The 22,279-nt window shown below is 43.2% G+C and overlaps 1 protein-coding gene and 1 pseudogene across 1 annotated transcript in view; both read right to left on the bottom strand.

The window, feature by feature from the left end:
• The window catches only part of LOC111158900 (zinc finger protein 879), a 166,379-nt gene extending 158,594 nt beyond the window's left edge, over positions 1-7,785 (bottom strand). Inside the window, exons 1-3 of the mRNA XM_022521219.1 lie at positions 6,698-7,785; positions 2,637-2,763; positions 1,808-1,903 (exon numbers count right to left, since the gene is read on the bottom strand). Coding sequence (XP_022376927.1) covers positions 1,808-1,903; positions 2,637-2,763; positions 6,698-6,730 — 256 coding nt within the window. The 5' untranslated portion in view covers positions 6,731-7,785. The remainder of the gene's footprint in view (positions 1-1,807; positions 1,904-2,636; positions 2,764-6,697) is intronic.
• A 13,032-nt stretch (positions 7,786-20,817) lies between these two features.
• Positions 20,818-21,755, bottom strand: LOC111158925 (annotated as a pseudogene).
• Between the last annotated feature and the right edge of the window lie 524 nt (positions 21,756-22,279).

The following is a 22,279-nucleotide window of genomic DNA, read 5'->3' as shown; positions in this document are numbered from 1 at the left end:
TGCTCTCAGCAGTGTACGCCTGGGGCCCTGGTCAGACTACTTCCCAGTCCCCAGGCTCCCAGCCTGGCTGTCAGACACAGACCAGATCCTGTGTCCAGGCTCCCCCCGCTGGTCCCCGCAGTGCCCTCCTGGCTCCCAGCAGCACCCACTGGCTTCCTTTCTCTGGAATCAGGTGGACCTTTCCTGTGGCTGGACCCGGCTCCACATCCTCGGATCCCACCTCCTCTGGAAGCCTCTGCCCACACCGCCCCTTCTGCTGCGCACACTCACACACTCTGCAGCCATCCTGTGGGGTCATTCGACACCCTGTGTGCGCTCAGTGCACCATCACCTGTCTCCCCACCCAACCGTGACCTCCAGCCAGCAGAACCTGCGTCTTTCTGTCCAGTGTCACATGGCCAGTGCCCAGCACAGAGCTCACGCACCGTCCATTAGGGGACAGGAAAGTAGGGGATGGGGACTCAAACCTGGATGCTCCCGCACTCATCAGCTCTCTGTCCCCAGCTTCCCTGTCAGTTGCCTCTCCCGTTTTTCTCTTCTGATGACTTCTCAGGCTCAGCCAGAGTCTTCTTTCCTAACCCACCTTGTAAATGGTGAGGTTTCCTGGGATTCTGTCCTCTGCTCTGTGCCCTTGCCTGGTCAGCTCGAGGCATCAAATGCCACCTTTGTACCGAGGGCTCCCTGACCTGCCTTCAGAGCTCCCGTAGACCTCGTACAGCTGTCCACCAGCATCTCTCCCCAGGCATTCCACTCACTCCCCAGTGAGACCCACCCCACAGCAAACTCACCCTACACCCTTAACAAAGGGACCCCTCTCCCTCCCTCTGGACTCCAGTGCCCATGCCTTTGTCCCACCCTAGAAACATCTCACCTACCTTACTACTAGTGTCTCCAGGAAGATTCCCCATCAGCTTTTCCCTCACTTTCAATCTATCACCCACCATGCTTCAAAGTGACCATTCTTATTAAACTCAAATTACATAAGGATTTCATCAATCTATTCTCTTTGAAATGTTAAGATTACATACAACCAAAGCCCTCTTTCATCCTGCCCCTTCTCGGTCCCATTCCACGTGGAGCTCCTGGCACCAGCTCAGGTGTGTCTCCCCAGCCTTTCTGTCTGCACTTCCGCACACATTACACATGCACATACAGCCACGTCATCGCCTTTCAGCATCAACAGTGACACAGCAGTAGCTGCCCCCTGCACCACGCCAGCTCTGTCCACACCAGCTGCTCTTGTCTCCGACAGTGGCCCTCGATGCCAGAGCAGTGACTTGCTCCAACTTCTCCAGCCATGTCCTTACCAGAGGACATTTACACTGTTCCACATTTAAGCCAATTTTTCTAAAATACCCAGAACTCCAGTCTTCTGCTGAAAATCTTTCATTTCCATGGGACGGTCCCATGGCCGAGACTCTTGTCAAAGCCCAGTGTAATGCGGCTTTGCTAGCTTTCTGACACCCTTTCCTTCCTCGGCTCCTTCTCTCACATAACCCTGATCCTCGGTCAGACTGATTCTCTGCCATTCCTTAAATACACTGTTTGCTGACTGAATCCGCGATGTGCAGCCCTCCTCTGAAAACAGGGACGAATAAGAAGAGCTCCTGAGAGATTCATTTGGGAAGTGATTACCAGAGAGTAAGAGAAAGCTCGTGTCTGGGGCCTGAGTGTCCCCTCTCTGTCACTTCTCCAGGACAGAGGCCCCGGAGAAACCTTCCTGACCAACATCTCCAAGCCGCACCGTCCACTTACCGCAAGACTGCTGCCCGCGCCCATCTCCCGCCACTTGGTCCTACCCACTCACCTAGAGAGGGGCCTCCAGGACTTTCTTTCTCTACCTTCCAGGGATCTTCTCCTTCCTGCAACAGGGAGATCACTCTTGGTTTGGAGAACAGGAGTCCTGCTCAGAAACAGGAAAAAATAAAAGAGAAAGGTAAGACTTGGTTTTCTTTTGACTCAAAGATGCATCATGGATCTGAATGGAAAACTCAGGGGATGGTACAAAGAGCTCCGGTGGGGTGCTCCAACCGTGCCCCCGGGGGACGTGAGGGCGTGTCTGAGGGGAAAGGCAAGGGGCCTGTAGGGCGTGGCTGTGTGGGAAGCAGCTGCAGGTTAGAGACGCTGCCAGATACACAAGCAGCTCTAGAGTACCCACAGCTTGCCACAGAAGAGGAAATATGTTAGATTTGCAGACTAAATGTTTGTAAACAGGTACCCACACCAAGTGCCCTGTTTAAAATGAGAAAGCACGATCTGACTCCCTTTCAAAGATGGATTATACACATTTGTCAGGCTGGAAGGGAGAATTGGGAAAGGCTGGCGGCAGGGTAATGAAGACGGTTGAGCAATGCTTTCTGCTGTGAGCTGAGCAAACAAATCACAGAAAATCACAGCAGGAAATGTTGCCTAACTATGAGGGAATTTCTAACATACAAGTATGTCAGCTGTCCCACGTGTGGGACAAATCCATGCCTATAGTGGGAAAGAAACTTTAAATATTTATTTACAATGTGCACAACCCCAAGGCCAAATTCAGCTGAAAGTTCCTGATGCCCCACAGCTTTTATGCAGGGAAGCAGGTGCTGACTTATGCTACTGTCTGACTTTTTCATCTACAGGGAAAATTCCCTTACCCAGTGAGACCAGGTTACTGTAGTTCTCCAGCATCACTTCCTGGTACACGTTTCTCTGAGAAGGACCCAGCTTCCTCCACTCATCCCGTGTAAAGAGCACAGCCACATCCTCGAAGGTCACCGACACCTGTAATGACAAGCCATCCCAGCTCACCCAGGACTTCCCATCGCACAGGGTAAAGGTGGTGGCAGTTGGGAGGAGGATGGGCTGCCATGAAAGGCTTCTGATGTCATTCTGGTTTCTTAAGGTTTCAGGTTATTTCTTGTTCAATGAACCATTGGCCAGTGACAAATACATACTGAGCAGCATAAAGTCTTACCAGGCCCTGTGTTAACCAGTATAAGGAGATGCAGGGAGGAATCAAGACTACTGGAGTGTTAATTAGAATAATCTTGCTGATGGGGATTTGATAATACATATTAAAACTTTAAAATATGTTTATTCTTTAACTCACCAATTATTATATTTCTACTATAATGAGCAGTACACAAAAGTGCACATAGAGCATTTATCATGGTTTTAGTAATACAAAAAAATGAGAAACAAGCTAGGTCATCACAGATGATGAAGGGCAGGGTCACTAACAGTAGGCACTGAGTGCTCACTGAAGCTGGAGGACAGAAATAATGGAAACTGAAATCTCTCTCTTCTCCCGAATGCTCTACACGGGCCAGGTACAATCCCTAGAGCTTCCTATTGATCTTTCTTTTTTCTAATTCAGTTACCTATTAATCTTTAATATAATCTGTATCTAAAAGTCACAACAACCCTAAGAGAAGATATTATCACTGTCTCCATTTACATGACGGAAAACAGCCACGGAGAGGATAAATTTGCCTGAAGTCTCACAGCTAGTCAGTGGGAGACCTGGGATTCCAGTGCAGGGACATGTCCAAGTCTCCATTCTTAACTGCAAAAATGCCTCCCACAACCTATCGCATAGAGCTATTAAATAAATGAGATAATCCATACCATGTAATTATACCATGTACCAAAGCTTCAGATGTTAGCTATTGTCACATCAATATAAAATACTATGCAACCAGTGCAACTGATGGTTAGGTCAATATCTGTTAAAAAGACACCCATGATCATGTTAAATACAAATATTTATATTTGTTATATATCAGTGTATAGTTTGTACTCATTTCTGATAAAAATTATATATATATATATGAATGATGCTGAGAGATACACAACAAATGATTGACAGTGATTATCTCCAGTTGGTGGGGTTAAGGGTGATTCTACTTTCTTTAGAATATATGAAAAAAATATATACAGATGACCCTTGAACAAGGAGGGGGTTAAGGGCCCTGACTTCATATGCAGTCGAAAATCTACATATAATTTTGGACTCCCCCAAAACGTAACTACTAATAGCCTACTGTGGACTGGAAGACTTCCCGATAAAATAAACAGTCGATAAACACATATTCTGCATGTTATATGTATTATATACTATTTTCTTACACTAAAATAAGCTAGAGAAAAGAAAACGTTATTGAGAAAATCATAAGGGGTGCTTGGTAGCTCAGTTGGTTAAGTCTCTGACTCTTGATTTCCGCTCAGGTCATGCTCTCAGAGTCATGCTCTGTGCTCAGTACAGAATCCCCTTGAGATTCTATCTCTCTTCTCTGTCTCCACTCATCTACTTGCGCAATCTCTCTCTGAAACAATAAACCAAAAAAAAAAAGCATAAGAGAAATACATTTACAGTACTCTACTGTATTGATCGAAAAAAATCCATGGGTAACTGGACCTGCCCAGTTCAAACCTGTGTTGCTCAGGGGTCAACTCTAAACACACACACACATATCTATACATCTATGCACACATATGTGCATATTTTATTCTCTACAATGTTTACCATGATTATACAATATCTTTATGGCAAGAAAAACATTGAATTATTTACATATTAGGGAGGAATATGAGAAATAATTTTTGCTCTCAAAGAATTTACAGTCCAGCTGGCAGACAAGATAAACACATTGGATCAATGAAAGAAGAATGTGTACCTGGGCGGGACTATATACCATCTCCCAGATCTATCCTCATTTTAGAGATAAGGACCAGAATCTGGTCCAGGACAGTCAAGACCACAGGCCACCTACTTTACCAGCGGCAGAGGCAGGACAATAATTAAAGTCTTCTGTTAAGCCAGCACTTGGTACATTCTCTCTCTGGTCTTAAACGCCTGTTGCTGGGCTTTACCCGCAAGCCCATGCAGTAGGGGCACATGGGAGCAGGTGAGGTTAGGGAGAATGCCACATGCATTCACTCCCCTGCAGGGATGGAGAAGATTCTGGGCAAGAGAGCAAGGTCAGTCTGTGGGAACTAGAGGGGAAAGCTTTAGAAATATGCACCAGCCAGTCCCAGCCCGGGACCAACCACCACCATGTTTCCTGGGCCCCAGATCAACACAACAGTGGAGAAAAGCTCTGGGAACACGGGGTTTGGGGCTGCCCTGGGATCCGAAAGAGGCACCAGGGGAATGGCTACACAGTGATGAGCCTGGACCCAGAGGCCAGACACACTGGGGTCTGAATTCAGGTTACTGGACGTTTCTGAGCCTCAAGTTTGCTAGTGTGAAACATGGGGATGATCACTGCTGCGCCCGCGTGAGCATGAAAACAAAGGCCACGCCCGCAGGCAGACCCCCAACACTGTGACTGTCAGATGCAGATGAGCAGTGAAAGGACAAGTGCCAGCACCACGGTCCCATCTGTCGGCATGAGTAGTGTCAGCGCTTCAGTAACACCATCCGGCTCCCACGACCACCCCTTGTTGGGCGTCTGCTAGTGCCCAGCCCTGATCCAAACACTTCCCATGCACTGACTTGCGTGACCCTCTCACCTGCCCCATGAGGTCGGCATGTTTGTTATTCCCATTGTCCAGGCGAGGAAACGGGCGCATCTGTCCAGGGCCCACAAACAGTAACCAAGGAGATGGGTTCAAGCCCGGCAGTCTGGCTTCAAGCCCCGCTTCCTACCCACTGGAGACCCTGCCTCTCCACTCCTGATATCCTGTACACCCCTCCCTGCTCCCTCCTGGGGAGTCTTCTCTCTGCCCTTGGAGTCCAGAGATCTCTCCAGCTGTGTCCCCTCCAACACAGCTATTCTTTGGTCAGGCACTGGCTCACCTGGACCGGGTCCCTCTCCTGTTTCCAACAAGGGAAGAATGAAAATAGCAGATCCAGAACAGTTTTCAAGAAGAGTACAGAAACAAGGCACATGATCCACAAAGAGTGAGGAAAAAACAGACAATGATGGGTTGGAGAAGTCTAGGGAGGTTATCCTTAAAAAATACCAAGGATAGGGAGGGAGACCAGGGTGAGCCAAGGAAGCAGGGCCAGAAAGGAACTGCCAAGTGTGTGTGTGTGTGTGTGTGTGTGTGTGTGTGTGTGTTCTGTCCCCACGTGGCATCTCACCTATCAAGATAGTAATCATACACTGAATTGAGATTAATGAATAAAAAGAAGTGTCTGGGGGCGCCTGGGTGGCTCAGTGGGTTAAAGCCTCTGCCTTCGGCTCAGGTCATGATCTCAGGGTCCTGGGATCAAACCCCTCATCGGGCTCTCTGCTTGGCGGGGAACCTGCTCCCCCGCCCCCACCTGCCTTTCTGCCTACTTGTGATCTCTGTAAAATAAAAAAAAAAAATCTTAAAAAAAAAAAAACAAAAAAAAAAAGAAGTGTCTGTTAGGAAAAGAAAAGAGAAACACTAGACATGGATTAGCAGGGAGGAGGCAAACATTCCCTACAGAATCCACCCTCCCCCTGGGTGGATCGACTCTTGAAGGAGGAAAGGGCTTGGGCTCCAGGTCCTTCAGAAGACTGCATGCAGCAGAGGACTTCAGTTTGAGAATTAAAATATATATAGATATAAAATTTATAGAGATATAACAGGTATATATAAATATAGATATCTATATATCTAGATATATATCTAGATATATATATACCTGTTATATCTATATCTGTATTTATATAGCGATATAGATATAATAGATATCTATACATATATCTGTTTCTAAGACCAAAGATGTCAATGAACTCACATGAGACCTTGCTTCCCTCCATCCAATAGCCATATCTTCTTTCTGGGCTCTTCCCTGAGGGTGGGTGGAGTCTCCAGAAGGCAAATCTGAAAGAGGAAAAAGGGAGCCAGGACAGAGAAGCCCCTTCTGCTTTCCACCCCTGAGAATCACCAGCTCTGAAATCCTTCCACCACGTGAGAACTGAGGCCACGTGCCCTCCGAGAGGGAAGTCAGAAGGAGCTGGAGCTGGACAGGCCCAGAGACAAGGGCCAGCCCACAATGGGCCGGGACCCAACTCTTCCCCCTGTGGCTCCGAGAAAAAAGACTAGGACTCCAGCTTCAGTAGCAGCAACAACTCACTGAACCTGCCCCAGGGGCCAGGCGCGGCTCACATCGTTCAGTCCCGCAGCATAGCTACTATTGTCCACGCCTATTTTATTACAGATCAGGAAACTGAGGGCAGAGTGGGAGCCACTTGCCCCAGTGCACACAGCCAGTGAGGGTGCACCGGGATCCGTACCGCGCGCCTCCACAGCACCGGCTCTAACCTTACTGCCCGCAGGGGACAACTTTTCCCAACCTCAAGCTGCACCCGCCCCCAACTCCTCCCCCTCCTGTCAAGGAATCTCCTTCCAGGTTTTTAGGGAAAAGTGCTTGGGAAACGTATGACAGCAGTTTTCCGATGGCGGCCGGAGGGCTGCCGGCTGGAGGAGCAGTCACAGAGACCAAAATCCTGGGTTCCAGTCCAAATTCTGCCGTGGGGGGAGGGGGGAGCCGGCAACTCATTACTATCGGAAAACACATCTCTGCGCCTGCAGCCCGGGAAGGCAGTGGCGCCGGGGAGGGTTGGAAACAGTTCCTCACGTTCACTGACAGCCGGGAGCAAATCCAAACGCCGGCAGGGCCCGGCAGGTGGAGCACCGGGCACGGGTCCGGAGGAAGTTGGGGGGTGACCGGGGCCTGGACAGGTGGGGACAAGTGCCCGACCTGCCGCGGTCATGGGCACGTCCGCGGGTCGGCTAGTGCGGTGGTGCCAGCCCTTGGCCCCCATTGCGTGAGCCTACAAAGGGCCCGCTCGCGCGCCCCCCGCCCCGGCGCGGGATCCTCCCAAGGCCGGGGTCCTCCCTCTGTCCCGCATTCCCCCGACCTTCCGCCGCTCACCTTCCCCAGGCCTCGGGGTTCCGGGGTCTGCGCCTCCCGGCCGTGCTCCGCAGGCGGAGGCTCCGGCACCGCCCGGATGGACAGCAGCCCGGGGTCGGGACCCCTTCTCCGGGTCTCTAACCTCACTGGGCTGAACTCAGGCCGGGGAGCCGTGGGCTGCAAAAGCCGGCTGTCCAGAGAGGCGGGGCAGGGGGCGAGTTAGGGACGGCCGCTAAAGCCCCTGGGGAATGTAGTCTAGGCGAGGACCTACGCATTCTGGGAAGTGTAGTTCTCCTCTCTGGTTTGCGTGGCTGGGAGGGGGGAGCCTGTCACGTGCCGAGTTCCCGCTTCCGGGCTTGTGGTCCCACCGCTTGGGCGGCGAGGGCTCTGGCTTCGAACTCCTGTGAAGGAAACGATTCGCCGAGGGCCGTGTATTGTAGCTGTACGACGGCACAATGACAGTAAGGCAATTAGACAATCGCCGAGAACAAACCTATTTCCCCTTCGGTCATTCAGCCAACGTGTTTCGAGCACCTTCTTGTGGCAAGGGCTGCCGTAAGTGGTTGGGAATCAGTGAACCAAACAAAGGTCGTTGCTTTCAAGTACTTTTTGGGCGGAGTTGGTAGGAAGCACACAGTAAGCCATGACGTAATTCTGTGACATTTTAGAAGATAAGCGTTATGGGGAGAAACAAAGGAAAGCAGGGTGGTAGCATCTGGGCCTGGTCAGAAGAGTGAGTGGGGTTCCCTGGGGGCAGCGGGGGGGGGGGGGGGGGCTTTCCGGGGGCGGAGAAGCCAATGGTTCTCTTTTCTTCCTAATGGGAGCGTGTCCCATTGGGGAAATTTTATAAATAGGGAAAAAACAAACAACAACAACAAAAAGGAAAGAAAAATGTACCCAGTGCCACCGCCCAAAAGTGGTTAACGTTTTGGTGAACATTTGCTGCCGACCTGCTTTTAGCAAAATGGAACCTTGCAGATAGCAATTGTAACCTACTTTGGTTTTTTACCCCACATAGGAATGTACCTTGGACATTTGAATTTGCCAGTAAATAACTCTCCCTGAGGAATGTTTTGAATGGCTTCAGTGCCTTCCATTATGGCAAATTAAATTTTTTAAATGTATTTTGTAAGGGCCTGGTTAGCCAGAGGGAGTCATTTTGTGTTTATGCAGTGAACTTAGATTGACCCCACCCCTCCCAGAGGAACTTACTTGCAAAGCCTAGATACAAGGACCGGCCAGGCCCGGTGAAGACATCCAATCAGTGGAGCGCACATATATCCACTAGGGTAAATTGAAATTCAATTGGCCACGCGTGTGTTACCTAGCAGTTTTTTCTGTGTATAGCAGACCTAGCATGACTCTGCAGTTTTCTCCGTGTATTGCAATCTCATTGGGCACCTGTGTATAGCCCAGCTAAAATACCTCTATAAAAGTTAGTCTGTGAGGCAGGGAGGGTTCGCCTCTTTGCAAGAGACGGCCCTGACCTGTCAGTTTGATTCTAGATGCTTGGTGCGAAATAAAGCTTTGCTTGACCTTTGCTTTTTATCAGTCTCGCTCCTTTGATTATGGACCCAACATATTTAACTAAAATAATTAAATAAGCTGGTAGTTAAATATTTAAATAAGCTAATAGTTAAATAAGCTAAATAAATAAAATAGTTAAGTAGGCTTAATTTAATTAAAGCTTATTTAACTATATCTTTAAATTAAGCTTATTTAATGTGTATTATATATATACTTTATATCTGGTTAAATATATTTAGCTAAATTAAGCTTATTTAACGTTTCTTGTTAGTTATGTTATTTCCAAGCTTTTGCTCCATTAATATTCTTGTACCTACATCTTTGAAGATTATTTTCTTAGTTAAATTTCTTGAATTGAATGACTTTATCAAGGACTGGTGGCATTCTGAGCCCGTTGCCTATTTGCCTTCCTGGAAGCTTTTATAATTTTTATTTCCATAGCAGTTGGTGATGATATGTGCTATGTCTAAGACCCATGCTTACTCTGGGGTTTTTGTTTTGTTTTTAATACTTTTTCTTTAAGTTTTTATTTATTCAAGGGGGCAAGTTTTTTATATCTAATTTTGAGTACTTGTGAAATTAAATATGATCTCATATTTATTGAGCCATTTAGATATTTTCTGATATAAACTGCCTGTATATGTACTTTATTGAAATGTTCAAAATTTTGGTCATTTTTAAATATTGCATATGCATAATTTTTGTAAAGTGCTTTGTTGTTTACCTGATTGTGAAAATTATAAGAAATTTATGTACAGTATGTGAAATGAAGAAATAGTAATAAACACTGATTACATCTATTCATATATACTATTGTGTGTGCTTACACACAGTTGTGTGTATGAAACAAAAATAAGGTCATATTTTTCATACTTTTCAAAATGTGAAATACACAGAAAGGCAGTTAGAACTATAATCCAATAATAACATCATTACAAAGAGAAAATCCCTGAAAATATCCACTCAAGTTGAGAAGTAGACCCCTTTTCATATTAATAGTAGATCTAGGTGATGGTTTATGGGTGTTGACTGTAAAATTCTTTCAGTTTTCTTTGTGCTTAAAATTTTTCATAATAAAATATTGGGAAAAACTCTGTATTAGGGGTTTTGAGCTAGAACAGATGACCACTATTCCTCCTACGCCATCCCTCTTACAACTAAAATCCCTGGGCATAAATAAACAAACATAAGAAGACTCCGAAATGTGAGGGGCACCTGGGTGGCTCAGTGGGTTAAGCCTCTGCCTTCAGCTCAGGTCATGATCTCAGGGTCCTGGGATTGAGCCCCACATCGGGCTCTCTGCTCAGAGGGGAGCCTGCTTCCCTCCCTCTCTCTGTCTGCCTCTCTGCCTAGTTGTGATCTCTCTGTCAAATAAATAAATAAAATCTTTAAAAATAAAAAAAGAAGAAGACTCTGAGATGTGAAAAGAAGAAGGCAAACTTTGAGGAACTTCAGGGCTGAGGAGCAACATGGTAGTAAATTCCCTTCTCCTTCTCACCTCCCGTATCTTTCAGCTAATGTGTTCTAGAAGCTTCCATGTGAGAACCTCCAACAGACACAGACCAAAAAAACTCTAAGCCTGTTCCCCTTAGTCAAAACCAGGAAAAGTGTGGCCAAACAGAAAACTTTTTTGGTAATTCCCACCTTCCTTCAATCAAATATCCGTGGAGAGACCACCCTCCTGCCCGGATCTGAACTATGGAAACCAGAGAAGTTGCATATTTTTCTCAAGTGCAATGAAAGGTACTATCAGCAATGAATTCTCTATCTAGTGAACATATTCAGGAATAAAAGGGAAATAAAGATGCTTTCAAAAGATAACTAAGGAAAAACTAAAATACTTCAGGAATAACTAAAAGAAATCCTCTAAACAAAGTTAATGATAACAACAAAGGCTTGAAACTATTGAAAGAAAAGAACACGAGAATGGGAAAAATAGGAATATTATACTATCCTACTTCTAAGTGTCTTAAATCAGACATGATGGTTGAAACAAAAATAACACCATTTGATGTTCTCCATATATATAGTGGGAATAGTTAAGACAATTATACTTTAAAGGTGGGGAAGAAAAGGGTCATAAATGGAAGTAGGGTTTCTGCACTTGGCTGACTGCTAGTTCATGTATGCATACTGTTCTATCTAGAGCAACTGCCAAAAAAACTATACAAAGTGATATACTCTAAAACATTACATAAATCAAGATGGAATTCTGAAAATGTCTGAGTAACCCATGAGAAGGCCAGAAAAGAGACAGAAAAGAACAAGAAGCAGGAAACAAACTGAACACAAACTAAAAATCCTTTGTCTCACATTAATCAAAGGGCTCACTATAGGCTAAATACTGATTGTATCTCAAGATTTGTTGTTTTTGTTTTTCATTTTCAGATCAGAGTAATAATAATTTTTAAGAAAACATGCTGCTATAATAAGCCAGTCACAAAAGGATGAATAGTGTGTGACTCTACAGAAAGTAAAATGGTGATTGCTAAAATGGTGGTTGCGGGGGCGGGGGCAGGGGAAAGGGGAGTATAGCATTTTAGTTCTGCAAGATGGAGAGATGGAGATGGATTCTGGTTATGGTTGTACAACACTATGAATGACTTTAAGACCACTGAACTGTACACTTAAAACTAAACTGTACACTTTAAACTGAACTGTACACTTAAAAATGGTTAAGATGGCAAATTTTATGTTACTTATATTTTACCACAATAAAAAAAATTTTGAAAAAGCATCATGCTGCTATAAACATTCTGTATATACTGTTCTACCCCTTCATGAGTTTTTTGAGGATTTACAGATGTGAATGTGGATTTGCTGTGAATATGTGAAGACTTCCCCAGGAGTGCATAGTTACTGATGATTATTTTCTTTTAATTGAAGTGTAGTTGATGTGTACAGCATAGTTATTCAACATTTATATAAGGAAATGATCATCATGATAAATGTATTCTGATTTCTTTCAGTTAACATAGTATCGTCTAAGTCCATCCATTTTGCCACAGATTTTTTTATGGCTGAGAAATATTCTACTATATATGCATACCACATTTTCTTTATCCATTCATCTATTGTTGGACACAGAAGTTGTTTCCATTTCTTCACTACTGTAAATAATATTGAAATGAACATAGGGGTGCATGTAACTTCTTGATTTAGTGGGGTTTTCTCCCTTTGGTTAAATACCCAGAAGTAGAATTGCTGGATTACCTGGTATTTATACTTTAAACTTCTTGACGAACTTCTGTACTGTTTTCCACAGTGGCCACACCAATTTACATTCCCACTAACAGAGCACAGGGTTCCCTTTTCTCCACATCCTCACCAACACTTTTATTTGTCTTTTTTTTTTTTAAGATTTTATTTATTTATTTGGCAGAGAGAGAGAGGGAAGCAGGCTCCCCACCAAGCAGAGAACCCGATGTGGGACTCAATCCCAGGACCCCGAGATCATGACCTGAGCCGAAGGCAGCGGCTCAATCCACTGAGCCACCCAGGTGCCCTATTTCTTGTCTTTTTTATAATAGCCATCTTGACAGGTTCGAGGTGATAAATCATTGTGATTTTGATTTGTACTTCCCTGATAATTAGTGATGGTGTGGATCTTTTCGTGTGTCTGTCGGCCATTTACATGTCTTCTTCAGAGATATATCTCTTCGGGTCCTTTGCCCATTTTTAAATTGGATTGTTTTTTTTATATTGCGTTGTGGGAGTTCTTTACATATTTGGGGTATTAATCCTTATTGGTTATATTCAAGTATTGTCTCGCACTCAGTAGGTTGCCTTTTCGTTTTGTTGATGGTTCCCTTCACTGTGCAAAACCTTTTTTATTTGATGTAGTCCCATTTGTTTACTTTTGCTTTTGTTGCCCTGCCTGAGGCAACAAATGCAAAAAAATACTGCTAAGACCAGATGTCCAAGATCTTACTGCCTTTGTTTCTTCTGGGAGTTTTCCACTTTCCAGTCTTAATTTAAATCTTTAATCCATTTTGAGTTTATATTTTATATATGGTGTAAGAAAGTATCATTCTTTTGCATGTAGTTGTTGAGTTTTCCCAGTACTATTAATTGAAGAGACTGTCGTTTCCCCATTGTATATTCTTGCCTCCTTTATTGAAGACTAATTGACCATATAAATGTAGGTTTATTTCTGGGGTCTCTGTTCCATTTACCTGTGTGTTTATGTTTTATCTATGTTTTTGCGCCAGTACCATACTATTTGGATTACTCTAGCTTTGTAGTATAATTGAAAATCAGGGAGTGTGATGCCTCCAGGTCTGTTCTTCTCTCTCAAGATTACTTTGGCTATTTGAGGTTCCATACAAATTTTAGTATTATTTGTTCTACTTCTGTGAAAAATAAGGATTGAACTAAATCTGCTAATTGCCTGCATAGTATGAACATTTTAACAATATTATTCTAATCCATGAACACTGTATATCTTTCCATTTATTCATATCATCTTCAGTTTTTATCCACATTGTCTTATAGTCTTAGAGTACAGGTCTTTCACCTCATTGGCTAAATTTGTTCCTAGGTGTTTTATTCTTTTTGGTGTAATTATAAATGGGATTTTTTTCTTAATTTCTCTTTCTGAGCATTCATTATTAGTGTTTAGAAATGTAATAGACTTCTGTATATTAATTTTGTGTTCTGAAATGACTGAATTCATTTCTTCTAAAGTTTTTTGGTAGAGTCTTTAGGGTTTTCTATATATACTATCAGGTCATTTCAAATAGTGACAGTTTTAATTCTCTAATTTGGACAGCTTTTATTTCTTTTTGTTGTCTGATTGCTTTGGCTAGGACTTGCAGTACTGTGTTGAGTGAAAGTGGCAAGAGTGGACATCCTTGTTTTCCTGATTTTAGAGGAAAAGCTTTTAGCTTTTCCTCATTGAGTAAGAAATTAGATCTGGGTTTGTCATATATGATCTTTATTATGTTGAGATATGTTTGCCCTATACCCACTTTCTTGGGAGATTTTATTATAGATGGATGTTGAATTTTATCAAATACTTCTTCTGCCATCTATTAAGATGATCATATGATATTTATTTGTTGTTAATGTGGTATATCATGTTGAATAATTTATTGATATTGAACCATTTTTTCATCCCTGGACTAAATCTCACCTGATTCTTGTGTGTTATTCCTTTAATGTATTTTTCAGTTTGCTAATATTCTATTGAGGATTTTTGCATCTGTATTCATCATGGATATTGGCCTGTAATTTTCCTTTTTTGTGTATGTTGCCTTTGTTTGGTTTTGATATCAGGATAATGCCGGTCTCCTAAAATGAGTTTGAAAATGTTCCTTTCTCTTCAGTTTTTTTGGAATAGCTTGAGAATGATAGGTATTAACTCTCTAAATGTTTGAGGGAATAAATTCCCTATACTTTTGTTTGTTGGAAGTTTTTTGATTATTGATTCAATTTTATTAGTAATTAGTCTGTTCAGATAAATCTATTTCTTCTTGATTCAGTCTTAGATTTTGTGTTTCTAGAAGTTTATTCATTTTTCCTGGGTTGGCACATTTGTTGGCATATAATTTTTTATAGTAGTCTCTTATAATCCTTTGTATTTCTGGGGCGTTGGTTTTAACTTCTCTTCCATTTCTATTTATTTATTTATTTATTTAAGTGCTCTCTTTTTCCTTCATGATTCTGGCTAAAGATTTATTAGTTTTAGTTTATCTTTTCAAAGAATCAGCTTTTGGTTTCATTGTCATTCCTGTTGTTTTTTTTTTTTTTTCTTTAGTCTGTTTCATTTATTTGTGCTCTGATCTATACCAGTTTCTCCGTCTTTCTTTGTTCTTCATGACATTTACACTTTTGAAGAGTATTTTGTACAATGCCTTCCAAATTGGGGTTTTATAACTTTCCTCATGATTAGGCTATCATGGCTTTGGGAGAAGAATCCCACAGAGGAGGAGGACCCCTCTCACATCATTTAGGGAGCACGTGATATCATCATGACTTTCAATGATGATGTTAACCTTCATTACTTGGTTAAGGTAGTATCATTTCCCAGTTTTCTCTATTTTGAAGTTATTGTTTCCTGTTTTCCATATTCTAATCTTTGGAAGTAGGTCGCTAAGTCCAGCCACCATGAAGGAGGGAGAAGAGGATTAAGTTCCACTTTTTGGCATGGAGGGGTGGCAGGAGTGTCTACATATATTATTGGAGTTTCCCTGTAAGTAAAATACATCTCTTCCCCCCGACTTACTTGTTTATTCAGTCATTTGTTTTCATCAGTATGGACTCATGTATATTTATTTTATACTTTGGGTTATAATCCAGTACTACTTTATTTGTTTTGTTGCTTGAATTGTTCCAGCTTTGGCCATTGAGAGTTCTTTCTTGTTGGCTGCTATTTCCCTTTGTCGTGCCCTCATCCCTTTTTTTTTTTTTTTTACCATTCCCTTACTTTCTTATGCTACATGTCTTATCTGCTGACAATTTCAACAAAACCACTCTTTCTCCCAAATTCTGAAAAATATTAAATGGCAGATTGTATATGAACATCAGTTATGGGAAGTCTGGATCATGCTCAGAGAATTTGGCTCAAAAGTGATTTATAGGTCCATACTCAAAGACTGAAAGAAGAACAAAAATAACATCACATCCTTCTTGGCAACTGTTTCCATGATACAGGGACAGAGATGTGCCTAAAATAGCACTTGTATCTCACGTTTAAAAATCAATCAGATGAGCACCTGGGTGGCTCAGTTGGTTCAGTGCCTGACTCTTGATCTCAGGGCTGTGAGATCAAACCCCGGGTCTGGCTCCATGCTCAGTGGGGAGGATCCTTCTCTCTCCCTCTCCCTCTGCCCCTCCCCCTGCTTACATTCACTCTTTCTCTAAAATAAATGAATTTTTTTAAAAATTCAAGATGAGCTTGAATCAGTGGTTTTTTACTGTCAACATGATATAACTTCAGACATGAAGTTTCGACCAAATAAAAGATGGCCTGTTTTGAAAATGGGTTTGGCAAGATAGTGATTATCTCCTTGTGGCTCACACATGAATGTTTAATCTAGACAACCAGATTTATTAGGAGTCAGAGTTCATCAATTAGACAACTAGGTTTTTTTTTTTAATTAACATATAATGTATTATTTGTTTTAAGGGTACAGGTCTGTGATTCTTCAGTGTTACACAATTCACACTACTCCCCATAGCACCTACCCTCCCCAGTGTCCATCACCCAGCCACCCCATCCCTCCACCAGCCCTTAGTTTGTTTCCTGAGATTAAGAGTCTCTTGTGGTTTGTCTCCCTCTCTGGTTTCATTTTTCCCTCCTTACCCCTATGATTCTTTGTCTTGTTTCTCAACTTTCTCATATCAGAGAGATCATATGATAATTGTCTTTCTCTGATTGACTTATTTCACTTAGCATAGTACCCCAGTTCCATCCATGTCTTTGCAAAAGGCAAGATTTCATTTCTTTTTTTTTTTAAGATTTTATTTATTTATTTGACAGAGAGATCACAAGTAGGCAGAGAGGCAGGCAGAGAGAGACGGAAGCAGGCTCCCCACTGAGCAGAGAGCCCGATGCGGGGCTCGATCTCAGGATGCTGAGATCATGACCTGAGCCGAAGGCAGAGGCTTAACCCACTGAGCCACCCAGGCGCCCAAGATTTCATTTCTTTTGATGGCTGCATAGTATTCCATTGTATATATATATATATATATATATATATATATATATATATATACACCACATCTTCTTTATCCATTCATCTTTTGATGGACATCTAGGTTCTTTCCATAGTTCGGCTATTGTGGACATTGCTGCTATAAACATTGGAGTGCACATTTCAGATCATTACATTTGTATCTTTGGGGTCATGTTACTACCCAGTAGTGTGATTGCTGGGTCGTAGGGTAGCTCTATTTTCAACTTTTTGAGGAACCTCTATACCGTTTTCCAGAGTGACTGCACCAGCTTGCATTCCCACCAACAGTGTAGGAGGGTTCCTCTTTCTCTGCATCCTCACCAACATCTGTCATTTCCTGTGTTGTTAATTTTAGCCATGCTGACTGGTGTGAAGTGGTATCTCATTGTGGTTTTGATTTGTATTTCTCTGATGCCCAGTGAGGTTGAACACTTTCTCGTGTGTCTGCTGGCCATTTGGACTAGACAACCAGTTTTTAATATTCCTGTGATAAAAACTCATGGCCAGAGCAAGGTCATCTGCTGAAGGCTGATTGACATTGTGAGAAGCAAAGTCCATGTGAAGCTCTTCTGCCCTCAAACACAGGTCGACAAGATACTACAGGCACAACGGAAACATGCAATACTCAGGGAAAGGCTTCAGCTCAGAAGAGACGCTACCAACCTCTCCTGGAAGGTCCCTGGCTGGAGTGGTCTTAATGCACAGTTTGAAAGGAGATGATTTCATACATCTCATTGCAATGGCCATGACACGGAATGGTCCCTGCTCCACTGTGGGAGCAGTGTCTGGGGAAACATGCTGGGAAGAGGGATGAGCCTCTCTTTCAACATTCACTGAGCTCAAGTCAAACTTATCTCTGCAAGTTGTTTCAGTTGCTTGTGAAGAGCTGGGCCCTAGTGGCTCATTAGTGCTACATGGAAGTTGCCTATGAGGAAGGAGAATGGTGTGTGTCTGTGGGGACCCCAGCTGCAGAGAGCAGACCCTGGAGAGTGAATTCGCAGACACAGACCTGATTTCCTAGCTGCTCCCAGGGAGGACTCTGCCAGCCTGGCCCTGTATCTGCCTCTGTAGGGAAAAGGGCACCACAGCCCCCAAATGATGCTGCGCTTTAATTTACAAGTTCAGAAGTTCATGAGTTCATGTCCTGTGAGTGCCTTACAGGCAGGAAGCCACAACAAAAGCTGATTCTGCTCAGACCCCTGATATAAACTCCTTTCCCTATCTCCCCTACAGTCCCCTTATGTAGTTGGCCCCTGAAAAGTAATGCAAAGAGCCAGTGAAGATTTCAGTAGAAGGGGCAGATCTCCTGTGTGGTAAATGATGACTTCTCCCTGAGATGAATTGGTGGGGACCACGAGGATAGAGAGTGATTTTCCCTTTGACTCTGCACCATCTAGTATGTTCTTTGACTTGCCTCTATCTTCATCCTCCTTCTCATACCCAACCTTTTGAGAGCTGAGGGAGAGAGGGAATGAGAAATAAAACTATATCCCAAACCATGGCTCTTTTCCATTCAACCTTGCTGCCTCTTTGTGTCCCAGAATTCAGTGAAACCTTTCCATGTTCTGGAGTAAATTTGTCACTATTCTAGTTCCCTAGATGTAAAAATTTTACTGCTGTGATTTTTTTTGTGTTTAGGAATGTTCAGTTTCCAGTCTTCCATTAGACTTGCCTACTATCCCATCATCAATGACTTGTCAACACATGATTATTTGGGATGAACAAAAACTCTACCAAGCATTGTAGGGATATGCCCATGCATAACCTGCAGTCCTTTCTTGAAATAAGTGTGTAATATAATAATCAATAATGTAATGAGACATGCAAGCAGATAGATATGGGTAACGCAAAGAATATGATGCATGTGAAATGAGTCATATAACCTCAAACACCAGCATTGCTCTATGTTATTATATCTCAAACATTTGCACTAACTACTCCAGTCAGACTCACAGTTCAGGAAGATACATCAGGTTTATCACGTTTAGTCAGGTTTCCACTGGCACCAGTATGCATGAGGGAGTTCATTGCACCTGAGAAGCACTGGGTTTTGTGCTCAATATAGGTCTATGGGATGGGGTCAGTAAAGAAGTTAAGGGAAATGCACTACTGTTAGAGTCTTTAAAATCAGGGCAGTCTTCTAACAAAGAATGAATGAAGGAAAGAGAAAGAAAATTAGAAGAGGCAACTCATGGAACAGATGAATATGTGAGTTGATGAGCAAAGTGTGGGGATAGCTTGAGGCCAAGTCATGTTAGGCCTCATATTCAAAGGTAATATTTGGATTTATCCTGGCTTCTTCATCGTTTTATATACAGACTGGCTGACAGAATACACTCAGTGATTTAGGAGGATTTAAAAGATCTTGTATGCAGGATAGATAAAGGCAGGGAGACGTGGGAGGCAGCCATCCACCATAAACCTGTTGCTGTGGTCAAGGTAAGGGTTGGTCAGTGTTAGGACCAAGTCAGAAAGGAGCTAATGGTGAGGATAAGGAGTACTGATGAGCCATGAGATCGGTGGAGATTGAGAAAGGAGAGAAGCGAGAGGCGAGAAGCCCAGTGAGGGGAGGGGTACTAAAGACTGGCCACTGGAGATTAGGGGAGTGACCTCTGGACACCAGGGAAGAGGGGATAGGAACTGACTTATGGGTTCTTAGCCCTCAGATATAGACTAGGAGAAGAAGCTGGGACTCTTAGACACTTGGCCTCATGGAGTAGAATAAACTTGACTTTGAATCAAAGTCCTGGGTCCCCACCCAAATCCTGTAATTCATATTTTCATGTCCCTAATGTGCTATAGTAACTCTGGACATTTCAGCATCAAGGGAACCTGTGTCTCTTAGCCCATTTAAACTTGAAATTTAAACAAGAGTTCCATGAGGAAGTCTAGCTACTACTGTCTGAGGCTTCCTGACACCCATACTGAACAACAGCAAAGCACCAAAAATTTAGAATGGTAGTGGGGAGAAGAGGAGTGTAGGGGCAGGGTTCTGATTTGTGAGAGTTCCAGATTTGCCTTGACCCTAGGAGAGAGGGGGAATATTGCCTAAACCAGTAATGACCAATGACCTTGAGAGTATACAGGACCATATCGTAGTCAGTAATTACTAGTTGTACAGTCCTGGTAACAATAACCTTTCTGTGACTCAATAAATTGGGAATAATTTTAACATCTTCTAATGTGAGGCCAAGAGGGCCTCAACTGATGCTGAGTAGAGCCAGCTCCAAAGTCCTCTAAAATTCCCAGATCACTGTGGTGGCCACTGTCTCATGTGGTTACTGGAACCATCCAAAAATATCCAAATATGTCGTTTGTCCTGAGTTTTTGTTGTGTGTAAAATGAGTGTTTTAGAATCCACCCTTTTTATAGATACAAACAAATGCTTTTATTTTATTTTATTTTACTTTATTTTAAAGATTTTATTTATTTATTTGACAGAGAGAGACGTAGCAAGAATGAGAACACAAGCAGGGGGCAGCGGGAGAAGCAGGCTTCCCACTGAGCAGGAAGCCCAATGCAGGGTTCCATCCCAGGACCCTGGATCATGACCTGAGCCAAAGGCAGACACTCAACGACTGAGCCACACAGGCACCCCACGACTGAGCCACACATGCACCCCAAACTAATGCTTTTATGACTTAAGAGCAACCACCAGCCTCATACTAAAAAGTATGAGCATGACCTTATATCATTAATTAGAGGAATAGTCCTCGGTGAATTTAGACCTATCTGGGACTCAGGTCTTCTGATTATAAAATGAAAAACATATGATATCCAAAAATCTTCTAAGCTCTAAAATTTTCTAATTCTAGAATCTGAGATTAGTTTCCTTAAGGCTCTCTTCATGTCATGATTCCTCAGACTATAGATGAAGGGATTGACCAGGGGAGTCACCACTGTGAAGATGACAGTGACCGCTGTGTCTTGGATGGAGTAGGAGGATGAAGGGCGCATATAGACCCCAAGGATTGCCCCATAGAAGAGGGAGACCACAGTGAGGTGGGATCCACACGTGGACAGGGCTTTCCTTATTCCATGGGCAGATGGCACCATCAGCACACTGGAGAGGATATAAGCATACGAAAGGATGATACAGGTAAATGGCGTCAGAAATATCAGTCCCCCCACAGTGAACACCACGAGGTCATTGATAGAGGTGTCGAACAAGACAGCTTTAAAATCGCATAGGGGTCACAGAAAAAGTGATGCACGGTATTGTCAAAACAGAATGTGAGCTGGACCATGAGAAGAGTGTGCAGGAGAGCATGCAGGTTTGTAACGACCCAAGATGCTGCCACCAGAAGGATGCAGAGCCTGGGCTTCATGATCACGGTATAGTGGAGCGGGCAGCAGATGGCTACGTACCGGCCATAGGCCATCACGCTCAGGAGGAACCCATCCATGTTGCTGAAAGTGATGAAGAAGTAGATCTGGGTCATGCATTCCACGTAAGAGATAGACTTGCTTCCCAGGATGTGATTCACCAGCATCTTGGGGATTGTGACAGATGAAAAGCAGATGTCAACACAGGAGAGGTTAGCCAAGAAGAAGTACATGGGGGTGTGGAGGTGACTGTCCCCGGTGATGGCCAAGACAACAAGCAAGTTCCCGATGATGGTGACCAAGTACATCCCCAAGAACAGCCCAAAGAGAACGTCTTCCTGCTATGACGGCCCAGAGAGTCCCAGGAGAAGGAACTCTGTGACAATGGTCTGGTTGTCTCCATCCATGTCTGCAGGGGAGAAAATGTTGTCACAGGGTCAGATCACATGTTAACATTTAAGCCAATGGATTTTGGAATAGTTTATTCACTTAGTTGAGAATTAAGATGAATAATCATTTTACAGAAAAACTCTCCTTAATTTCAAGAGTGTTTAATTACCAATGGCTGTAGTTCTATTTATTCCACTTTATTTACTGAGTATCCTGTATTGATACTTTTATGTGTAGTATTTAACCCAGTCTAATAATTGAGATACTTAATTTCACTCAATAGATAAAGCAACTGAGGCTCAGGGTAGTTAAGTGGTATTTCCACACTCACGAGACAGTAGAAGTTAGTAGATATCCAAATAGGGTGAAGTGCTTTTTTTCTGTGTGGTATGTTTTTTTTTTTTTAAGATTTTATTTATTCATTTGACTGAGATCACAAGTAGGCAGAGGGGCAGGCAGAGAGAGAGGGGGGAAGCAGGCTCCCCGCTGAGTGGAGAGCCTGATGCGGGACTCAATCCCAGGACCCTGGGATCATGACCTG

The sequence above is a fragment of the Enhydra lutris genome, unplaced genomic scaffold, assembly GCF_002288905.1.
Source record: "Enhydra lutris kenyoni isolate GAN:26980312 unplaced genomic scaffold, ASM228890v2 scaffoldscaffold64, whole genome shotgun sequence".
Lineage (NCBI taxonomy): Eukaryota > Metazoa > Chordata > Mammalia > Carnivora > Mustelidae > Enhydra > Enhydra lutris.
Note: the sequence above shows the minus strand (reverse complement) of the source record. Positions and strands in the feature narration are given on the sequence as shown.